Source organism: Rhinichthys klamathensis, unplaced genomic scaffold, assembly GCF_029890125.1.
Source record: "Rhinichthys klamathensis goyatoka isolate OS25496 unplaced genomic scaffold, OSU_Roscu_1.1 h1tg000107l_1, whole genome shotgun sequence".
Classification (NCBI taxonomy): Eukaryota; Metazoa; Chordata; class Actinopteri; order Cypriniformes; family Leuciscidae; genus Rhinichthys; species Rhinichthys klamathensis.
This window is the reverse complement of record NW_026606645.1, coordinates 1,097,563-1,109,287: the sequence shown is the minus strand read 5'-3', so window position 1 is coordinate 1,109,287 and position 11,725 is coordinate 1,097,563. Positions and strand designations below refer to the sequence as shown.

The 11,725-nt window shown below is 37.4% G+C and overlaps 1 protein-coding gene across 1 annotated transcript in view; it reads right to left on the bottom strand.

The window, feature by feature from the left end:
- Positions 1-413: 413 nt before the first annotated feature.
- tbck (TBC1 domain containing kinase) overlaps positions 414-11,725 on the bottom strand; it is a 67,323-nt gene continuing 56,011 nt past the window's right edge. The window contains exons 24-26 of the mRNA XM_056253564.1: positions 5,915-6,090; positions 896-1,055; positions 414-743 (exon numbers count right to left, since the gene is read on the bottom strand). Of these exons, the coding sequence (XP_056109539.1) occupies positions 633-743; positions 896-1,055; positions 5,915-6,090 (447 nt within the window). The 3' untranslated portion in view covers positions 414-632. The remainder of the gene's footprint in view (positions 744-895; positions 1,056-5,914; positions 6,091-11,725) is intronic.

The window sequence follows — 11,725 nt, the reverse complement described above, 5'->3', positions numbered from 1 at the left end:
ATGCTATAATCAACACTTTTCACGATTAGTTAATCTTGACAGCTGTAACAGTAAAAGATTTCAAAAGAGTTCCACATGTAATACTTATTTCATATGCAAAGATGTTAGCCAATCACAGCAGTGGGCGTTTACACTGAAGTCTCACAGCAGACACGCCCCTTCACACCAGAGGCCAAAATTAGGGTAGAAAATGGCCTTTTATTTCTAAATTATGAAATTTTTTTGGTGTAAAAATCATGCTAATTTAATAAGTGCACCTCAGGAAACATAAAATATATTTTTTTAAATGCAGTTCATGACCCTTTTAAGAATCAAGTAAACAGTTTAATAAATATGAAAACAGGAATTTTCAATTTAGTGACTTTTGAGAAATGAAACCTACAAGTAAGGCTTTTATGACAACAGCTGTAGTAAAAAACAACAACTTTATTCGTGTTGATTGGTTTGGTCCCAGAAGCTCAAACAGCTGTGTGCATTTTTCAAGTTCAAACTTTTCAGTGCTGACATGCATAATGCCTTTCAGGACCTGTTGACGTGGTTTCGAAGAAAAATGTTTTATCTGAGAAATGTATTCACGTCTTGCACCATGTAAATGACATTCAAACAGTTTCCCTTTATCAAAGCACACACTGTTATATCTGCGGAGATGGGACAGTTAACAGGCCTGTGGACTTCATCTTGTTCATGCCACCATCCAAGACACAAACCCGAGGGAAATTTACTTTCACCAGGTGAGCAGCAAACTACAGGAGAAAAGGAAGTAAACGTGTGATTATGATTATTATTCATTTTTATGCATATCGCAGAAGGCTAGTATAAAGCGACTTGCAGTGAATGCATTTAACAGTGCATGCGTTTCCTAAAAAACATCAACAGACGGATGAAATAACCTTACCGTGGTAGCATTCTTCATGATGTTGCTGAGGATCACGATGACACGGAATCTGTATCCGGCCAGGGTGCTGGTGGCGGGACACTGGAGCAGTTCTCCCTCCGGCCCAAACGTGGAGGTGTAGGGAATGTTAATGCTACCTGGGATGTGACCGCGACTGAAGCTGCACACGGGCGGTCAAAGGGTCATACGGCTGCATTCATTTGATCAAAAATACAGTACAAACGGTAATATTGCGAAAAACCATTATAACATAAAATAACTGTTTTCTATTTTTTTATTTGTTTAAAATGTTATTTATTCCTGTGATGCAAAGCTGATTTTTTTTGCATCATTACTCCAAGTCTTCAGTGTCACATGATCCTTCAGAAATCATTCTGCAATGATGAACTGAAGTGACGTCGCCAGTCTTGGTCACTTGTCTGTTGCCTGTCTATCAGTTTCTCTGTAATTGTCCATAAGAGTCAATAAACAAAAAAAAACCCATCTCATACAGTCTGTAAACTGTTGTGTTAGCAAGCAAACGACTGACACGTTTGTATTACATTCCAAAGAGCGGCCGTTATCAGCCTCACAGTGGAAAATGAAGCCATATCCGTACCAGCTAGGCCGGATCGGCACGGAACGGAAAGGTTAAGCAACGAGAACGGTGGAAAAGCGGCTAATGTTGAAAACAGTTGTGCTGCTTAATATTTTTGAGGAAACCATGAAAATGGTGCAACTGGGAATGCTATGGAAGCTTGTTTCCGCCACAGAATGAAAAATAAAATAAAATAAAACTTTTTATCTCACAATTCTGACTTTTTTTCCTCACAATTGCGAGTTTACATCTCGCAATGCTGACTTTATTTCTCAGAATTGCGAGATATAAAGTCAGAATTGCGTGATATAAGTCAGAATTGCGAGATATAGTCAGAATTGCGTGATATAAGTCAGAATTGCGAGATATAAAGTCAGAATTGCGTGATATAAGTCAGAATTGCGAGATATAAAGTCAGAATTGCGAGATATAAAGTCAGAATTGCGTGATATAAGTCAGAATTGCGTGATATAAGTCAGAATTGCGAGATATAGTCAGAATTGCGAGATATAAAGTCAGAATTGCGTGATATAAGTCAGAATTGCGAGATATAGTCAGAATTGCGTGATATAAGTCAGAATTGCGAGATATAAAGTCCAAATTGCGTGATAGAAGTCAGAATTGCGTGATATAAGTCAGTATTGCGAGATATAGTCAGAATTGCGAGATATAAAGTCAGAATTGCGTGATATAAGTCAGAATTGCGAGATATAAAGTCAGAATTGCGTGATATAAGTCAGAATTGCGTGATATAAGTCAGAATTGCGAGATATAGTCAGAATTGCGAGATATAAAGTCAGAATTGCGTGATATAAGTCAGAATTGCGAGATATAGTCAGAATTGCGTGATATAAGTCAGAATTGCGAGATATAAAGTCAAAATTGCGTGATAGAAGTCAGAATTGCGAGATATAAAGTCAGAATTGCGTGATAAGTCAGAATTGCGAGATATAAAGTCAGAATTGCGTGATATAAGTCAGAATTGCGAGATATAAAGTCAGAATTGCGTGATATAAGTCAGAATTGCGAGATATAAAGTCAGAATTGATTGATATAAGTCAGAATTGCGAGATATAAAGTCAGAATTGATTGATATAAGTCAGAATTGCGAGATATAAAGTCAGAATTGATTGATATAAAGTCAGAATTGATTGATATAAAGTCAGAATTGATTGATATAAAGTCGCAATTGCGTGTTATAAAGTCAGAATTGTGAGATATAAACTATTTTGAGAGGGAAAAAAGTTAGTCTTTTATTTTTCCTTAGAATTGGCCTGATAACTCGCAATTGCGAGTTTATATCTCACAATTCTGAGAAAAGATGTCAGAATTTTGAGATATAAACTCGCAATTATGTGTTAAAGTCAGAATTGCGAGATGTAAACTCGCAATTGTGAGAAAAAAAGTCAGAATTGTGAGATAAAAAGTCTCAATTCTGTCTTTTTTTCTCGCAATTGTGACTTTATTTCTCAGAATTGTGACTTTATTTCTCAGAATTGCAACTTTATTTCTCAGAATTGCGGCTTTATATCTCGCAATTGTGAGATAAAAAGTCGCAATTATTATTATTATTTTTTTAATTCAGTGGCGGAAACAAGCTTCCAAAGAATGCTTACCAAATGTAAATATCATAAAAGTTGTCAAGGTAACACTTTATTTTACAGAGTCATTGTTACATATGTTACATGTAGTTACTATAGTAATAACTATAAATTATGCATAATTACATGCAACTAATCCAAACCCTCCCCAACCCTATAGTAAGTACATATAGTTACTTAATTTTACTCAGTACTTAAATATATAATTACAGTGTAACAAAGACACCTTAAAATAAAGTGCATCCGTTTTCAGACTTAAAAATATAAGTTTCTTCATCAGTATTTTGTCTTGTTTTAAGAAAACAAATATTTAAGCATCCTTAAACCAAGATAAATATACTTGAGAATCAAAATGATGAAAGAGAATAAGAATTTATCTTGAAGTATGTTTATTTTTCTAACCCTATTGCTTTTTTTTGTAAAAAAACAAAAACAAATTTACGTACAAAACCTCACAAACAATCTTAAAACAAGGAAACCATGTTCCTATTTGCCAATGATAAAACTAAGAAAAATAAGCTTAATTCAAGATACTGTATACTTTCTGAAAACAAACTATTTTTATCATTCATTTTATTATTTTTAATCATTAGGATTAGGACACTTTATTTTGATAGTCCACTTTAGACATTAACTATAAGTAACTTTGCAACTACATGTCAACTAACTCTCACTAGAGTATCAGTAGACTGGTAGGGTTAGGGTTTGGGTTAACATGTACTTGCAGAGTTACTTATAGTCAGTAAAATGTCTAAAGTAGACTATCGAAATAAGATTTTTGCAGGCTTTGATTTAGATCAAGAAGTTTGATTATTGGTTAACGCCCAGTGGCTTTGAGAGTGATTGAACTGTGTCAGATTAAACATGTGAAGACCATTATAAAGTTCAGCTCTAATGTGAGCATTACGGTGTATTCGGTGAATACCCAGGGGTTCTTTGGTATACATGTGTTGTGGTAAGACATCTAAGCAGCACGCAATCTCCTGTAAGCTCTTGAGCTGGTCGTTTGTAATTGTGTCAGGTGAAGTTCACAGGATTTACAGAACAAACCCAACACAGATCTATGGGCTCTGTGGAAACCGTCCAACTCCATCCAAAACCCACTGCAGCACTTCGAAAGAAAAGAGACAGGGAACAAAGTGCGCAGGACAAGATGAAAAATATGAGCAGAATAAAGTCCCTTGGGACATTGATTAAACATGAGCAAGACGAGTGCACGCAAGAGCAGTGTCTCAAAGAGAAGCGGAGCAGGTGAGCGGAGGGAAGGATGAGATGGGAAAAGAGAGAGAGGGCAGAGTGTAATTGAATAATAACTCTTCTTAGCTGCCTTCCTCCATAGATAAAGTTACAATCAGTGATATTTGTGCTACATCTTTCAATAAAAACGAGTGGAACTTCTCGGAAACATTTAACAAGACCTTTCTCCATTTCTCAAGAGGATGAGAAAACGTTCATGCAGATTTTAAACGGGCCTTAAAACAGAAAGGGCTTTGTCTAACATTCATATCAAATATTGATATGGCCATAAAAGGTACAGAATACAAAATGAGAGAACTACATCACCTGCGCTGCAGCTTTCACATTGAGTTTTCCCTGAAAGCCTATATGTATTATGATTGCTCTTAACCTGCTTGTGTACGCTATCGTGTATACTTACAGCTGCACTAATGGAAACGGTGACAAACCTCTTAAAACAAATTAACCACAGTAATGCTCTCCCACACATTCCACAGGGCCTTCACTACTAGCAACAGACAACAACCTGTCTTTAGGCTCTGACTTTTTGGCATCAATTAATAGGATTTTTACATTATCTACTTAAGAGTTTAGCCAACTTCTAAATGAATCCTTTCATACAATGAAACGCAAGTATGGAAACTCTGCAAGTACATTACAAATAGATTTTTTCACTTCTGAAAGAAAATCTGAGTGTGTCTGGAGTTGGCCTGACCATTTTTTTCTACATTTTTCAATGTCTCTAACATCAATGTTTTGATGTTTAACTTTGGCTTTCAGGGGCCATATACATAGACGGCAAAAAATCCTGCTCTAAAAAGGAAAACTAGACAAAAATACTATCTATATATAAAATACTATTAATATCTTACAAATAAAGAGACATTTATACTTATACTACCGATAAAATCTTTGGGGTAAGATTTTCAAGATTTTATTGAAAAAAAGAAATACTTTTATTTAGCAAGGACACACTAAATTACAGAAGAGGATTAGGGCCAAGCAATAAAAAAATAAAATAAAACCATTTTGAGATTAAAGTCATTATAATGCGAAATTAATCTCGAAATTTAAGGAGTTTTTTTCTCAAAACACAACGACTTTATTCTCGATATTTAATGAGTTTATTCTCAAAATTGTATTACGAACTTTTTTCTCAAAATTGAATGAGTTTAATCTCGCATTATAATGACTTTAATCTCGAGATGGTTTTATTTCTTTATTATTGCTTGGCCCTAATCCTCTTCCGTACTAAATTGATCGGTAAGAAATTAGGAAAAAAGGATTTGAATTTCAAATAAAGGCTGTTCTATTGAACTTTCTATTATTCAAAGAATCCTGAAAATATGTAACATGCTTTCCACAAAAACATTAAGCAGCATATCTGTTTTCAACATTGATAATAAAAATAAATGTCACGCGACACTGAAGACTGGAGTAATGATGCTGAAAATTCAGTTTAACCATCACAGGAATAAATGAACAATTTTATAAATTTAATAGTTTTTAAAATGTAATTTAAATTGTTTTACTGGTTTTACTGTATTTTTAAATAATTTTCTTAAAAAATAGTTTTTGCAGTCAAAATAAAGACTAAAAGGATACTCTTCAAGGCTTCGGATGTCCACTGCCAGGATCTTGGGTTTCCCAGTCCTGGCCCTCTTGGCAGGAGTTTTAAAGCAAGCCGGTCCACTCAGCTCACACAGGTCAATGAGGTCTTCCACAGAGATACGCGGAGACACTTCTGCTTTCAGCTCGCTCAGCTTTAGTGGCTCGCGGCTCTGAGGGTGCAAAGAAATGAGTGGTAAAACAACAGACTTTTTGCAGCAGTGAGTGGTATTTAAAAAAAAAAAATGTGTGAGAAAATGATGTGTGGGTTGAAATGTTATCCTGTGCAAGTGTTGAGCAGGAAAAACAGTGAAGAGTCATCGAGTACATTCAAAGAAAACACATGCATATGTTCAATTCCTGCATCCTGCACCCTGATGATACTGGTATCCCTCAAGGATCTGTACTCAGTCCGATACTATTCTCCATTTTATAAAATGCATGGCTTTTTTTTTTTCTCACTGCCATGTCGACAGAAGTCAGGGCTACTTTTAATGCCTCTATCTGTTTTCACCTATGTGATCTCATATCCCTCGGACATCTCAACCTGAATGAATAATCAACACCTCAAGCTCAACCTGTCAAGACTGAACTGCTGAAGATGGCTTCTACCTCAGTTTCTCTCCATCTTGGTTCAAAAAACACAGTTGTTACCCTGAGGTGAGATGACCAGCTCACATTCAGTGAACACATCAAAGCAATCACACAGGTTTGCAGCATTATGGCACATAACTCCAGAAAAAAAGTTTTTTCTTGGTCTCAACTTCCTAATCAACCTTTTTTTTTTCAGATTGTAGAGGCTGAGATTATTGCTCTTGACTCTAAACCACAAGTAAAAACAAAGCCAACTGTGTTTAGATGTAAGTCAGACGGTCTTTTCCTGCCCAAATAGGTTGGTTTTACCTTGAAGTTAAAAGTCTGCTTTTTATTCATGCGACATCTCACCAGCCTACCTGTATGTGCAACACGACCCTTCAAGGGTATCCAAAATACTGCTGCTTAATTCACAGTTAACTGTTAGAAATTCTGCCACAAGCTGTTGGCCTCACAAGTTGCATCTTTGCTTAAGTCTACACAGGGTGCCCAAAATTGCCTGAATCTAAATCAAGATGGACTTTTTCTGGCCTACCATTGCAGCCAATGCCCTGGTCCCCCGCTACCTTCGATCCATTATCAAACTCTGTTTTTCCCAGCCCGTTTGAGGCAATTAGCTCTATCCAGTCTCCACATGCAAGGAGCACACCTGTCTGGAAATCTCTCCATCTGTGCCACATCCCGATCATTAACAGAGCAGCAAATGGACCAGTTGAACTCAAAAGGAGACTATTCATTTTCGCAGAAATATAATTTCTCCCACTCGACTAAAAAGCATAGCAATACAGCAATATCATAGCTCTAATTGGCACTTTAGGTTTGGGCACATTACATCTTTATCAGGAAGGACCAATTTAATAGGCACAATAGGAGTGGATAACATTCACTGTTCCTGCATATCTTCCCTCCACCTTAACACTTTGCCCAAATCATCAAGCAAATCATCTACAGTACCAGCAGAGAGTGGGTGGCTTACAAAAGGGGGTGGGCAGTATGACCAATCTAATATAACAATAATGATTTTTTTATTTATTTTTTCATTTTCCTTAGCAGTATTTTTATCCTGTTTTCCATTTGAAAGATAGAAATATATTCAAACATCTGCATTCCTGTAGCTCAACTGTGTTGTGTAAATTGAATGAAATGTACTTTTCTTAAGAGAAAAGCATCTGGCAATTGCAAAAAAAAAAAAGGTAAAATGAGGTAAATTAACACTCAAAAATACAATGTTCTTTATTGGGATCTATGGTTCCACGATGAACCTCCAACATCCAACAACATTTCCTTTCCATTTCCATTTCCAAGGTTCTTTAGATTTTAAACAATGTTCTTCACACTAATAAAATTGGTTCTTCTAAGAACTGTTCACTGAAAGTTTTTTTGGGGAACCAAAAATGCATTGAGACGAAATCCCCCAAAGTGTACACGAAAGTGCACGTGAGAATCAAAGCTGTATTAGATCAGAGAAACAAATATTTGAATATATTTTAAAATGTAATTTATTCCTGTGATGGCAAAGCTTCATTTCCAGCAGCCATTCTTACTCTAGTCTTCAGTGTCACCTTGATGATGATCGATGATCCTTCAGAAACAACTCTAATATTCTGATTCCATCGCAGGAATAAATTATATTTTAAAATATTAATCAACTAGAAAAGAGTTCATTTTTAATTGTAAATTTCACAATATTACGTTTTTTACTGTATTTATGCTCAAATAAATGCAATCTTGCTGAGCACAAGAGACTTCTTTCAAAAACGTGAACTACATTTTATTATTCCAAACATTTAGTGTGAGTATAAAATACATTTTCAAATTGATTTTGAAACACCAGCAGGTGCACGGCATATACGGTCATACGGCGCAGCCCTAATAACAATCCGCATTATAGCTGAATTCCACACTTCTAAGTGCAGGACTCTGAAACAAAGGGCAACAGCACAGGAAGGGCAGCGAGGTGGGGGGATATCTCGTAAATGTCAATGTTCAGTAGCCCATGAAATCAGTCCAATCAGTCACGGAGAACCAGTCTCCCACAGAGTGCAGCCAATTACCTATGAGGTCACCTTAGCAATGGAGGTAAGCTTGAGGAATGGAGGGCGGCTGATGTCCAATGGGTTCTGGTATTAAAGTCCATTAGATCCGCAGGGCTCGTGGCATTCTCATCATTGCCTAAAGGAGGCTCTTGTGCTCTGGATTCAGAAACTCTAAATGCATGCAAGAGTCTTGACCTTTTATTATCACTGGTGACATTTCAATAGGCCATACACTTGCCTGTTTGGATGCTCTGTGGGTTCACAGACGGCCAAGAGAATCAAGAGCCACAGAGCTGGTCTGATCACCAAGTCAAAATGCTAAACGTTTCATCTCAAAGCTGAAAGGAGCTGGCTTTAAAAATGCAGAAATAAATCAAATCCATGCAAACATTCCTCTGGGTATTTACGGTCTGAAAAGGATTACCAGTGCAAATCTGAAAACAAGCGTGTGTTTGAAAGGCTTAACATCTACATGACAGGTGCTGTCAAAAAATGTATGCTATCTTTTATCAAAAACGATAAAGGATGGAGATCTGGCATAAATTCAGTGGTGTGACTATGCCCTGTGGTGCGTGAGAGGCATTTAACCATCCAGCATCTGGCTGCACTGGAGCAGGTGATATGCTGCCGCACATCAGAGAGTCTCAAAACAAAGTCTGGAATCGAAATAAAAAGACAGATCCAAGACTTAAGAAATGAGACCATGGTCTGCTCGCTCTCCCCTCCTGCCCAATCAGAGCTCAGCATGGCAGCGGCGAGGCCACATACAGTAAGTGGCACCAGTCCATCGAATCAAAGCTGTTGGAATACACTACTAAAAAAAGAAAAACAGGTATTTTGTTGCACGCAAAACAATCAGCTCACATGCACGGCCATTACATTTCTGTTAAAATACGATTATCTTGTGAGGGACCCCATTCCTAAAATTTAAAGGAAGCTATATATTTTCATGTACAGTATTCAGACCCATATACTGTACTGTGTGTGATAGAAAGCATAATATTATAAAACAGAATTATTAGTTTTGTATAGTCATTGCATGTATATTTATTATTTTAAATATTAGTATGTAGTTAATTAACAGCTAGTTTTTTTTTCTACCCAATATTAGAAAATTTAATTTTAAATTCAGTTAAAATATACACTCACCTAAAGGATTATTAGGAACACCATACTAATACTGTGTTTGACCCCTTTTCGCCTTCAGAACTCCCTTAATTCTACGTGGCATTGATTCAACAAGGTGCTGAAAGCATTCTTTAGAAATGTTGGCCCATATTGATAGGATAGCATCTTGCAGTTGATGGAGATTTGTGGGATGCACATCCAGGGCACGAAGCTCCCGTTCCACCACATCCCAAAGATGCTCTATTGGGTTGAGATCTGGTGACTGTTGGGGCCATTTTAGTACAGTGAACTCGAATCATTTAAAATTGGTTTCTTGAACATGACAATGAGCTTTGTGACATGGTGCATTATCCTGCTGGAAGTAGCCATCAGAGGATGGGTACATGGTGGCCATAAAGGGATGGACATGGTCAGAAACAATGCTCAGGTAGGCCGTGGCATTTAAACGATGCCCAATTGGCACTAAGGGGCCTAAAGTGTGCCAAGAAAACATCCCCCACACTATTACACCACCACCACCAGCCTGCACAGTGGTAACAAGGCATGATGGATCCATGTTCTCATCCTGTTTACGCCAAATTCTGACTCTACCATCTGAATGTCTCAACAGAAATCGAGACTCATCAGACCAGGCAACATTTTTCCAGTCTTCAACTGTCCAATTTTGGTGAGCTCTTGCAAATTGTAGCCTCTTTTTCCTATTTGTAGTGGAGATGAGTGGTACCCGGTGGGGTCTTCTGCTGTTGTAGCCCATCCGCCTCAAGGTTGTGGGTGTTGTGGCTTCACAAATGCTTTGCTGCATACCTCGGTTGTAACGAGTGGTTATTTCAGTCAAAGTTGCTCTTCTATCAGCTTGAATCAGTCGGCCCATTCTCCTCTGACCTCTAGCATCAACAAGGCATTTTCGCCCACAGGACTGCCGCATACTGGATGTTTTTCCCTTTTCACACCATTCTTTGTAAACCCTAGAAATGGTTGTGCGTGAAAATCCCAGTAACTGAGCAGATTGTGAAATACTCAGACCGGCCCGTCTGGCACCAACAACCATGCCACGCTCAAAATTGCTTAAATTACCTTTCTTTCCCATTCTGACATTCAGTTTGGAGTTCAGGAGATTGTCTTGACCAGGACCACACCTCTAAATCCATTGAAGCAACTGCCATGTGATTGGTTGATTAGATAATTGCATTAATGAGAAATTGAACAGGTGTTCCTAATAATCCTTTAGGTGAGTGTATTTGCATGGTACTTTGCATAATAAATCAGTTTTACAAAAAAATAGTGCCGTATAATTAGTGAAAAAGTTAAAGGCAACCATGGCGAGGGAAAACGGTCTTTAAGGCTCTGTTTACACCTGGTATTAAGATACGTTTTGGTCGATTGGATCACAAGTGGACGACGCTAAATACAGGTGTGAACGGGGTCTGAAACATTTTGAGCTTGTCCACTTTCGACCACTTACAGAGGTAGTCGAAAACACATTCGACCAGATTGCTTTCGTAGTGTAAACATTCATGTGATCGAATGCGTTCGAACAGCCACAAAAGACCTCCTACTCTCAGCATACTGAGTAATCATTACGAATGCGTAAACATTTAACGACCCAAGATTGGTTTGAAGACGAAAAACATACCAAGCACAATGTTCTCTCACCATTCCTGATTTCTAACACACACTCACAGCGTTCGGCTGGACTTGCGGCTGTCAGAGCAGAAACGCTTGTTTATATGTAAATCAGGACAGAAGTGGTTGAAAGTGGACAAAAGAGACGGATTAAAACACCAGGTGTAAATGCGTCTCCCTCATTTACTAATGATCCGATCAAGTGTACATCGCAACACTATTTGCATATTCACTTCTTACTATTAAAAACTTTTTTCTGTAGAATAACATCACAGTGGAAATGTAGTTTGCTCATTGCTAATATATTCAGTTTAGTTTTGTTACTTATTTGCTTCTGCAGAGTTGGAAGATACATCATTACAGATATCAGGTTCCTTAATGTTCAACACATGAAACAAAATGATGGTGAAACACCCACATACTAAAG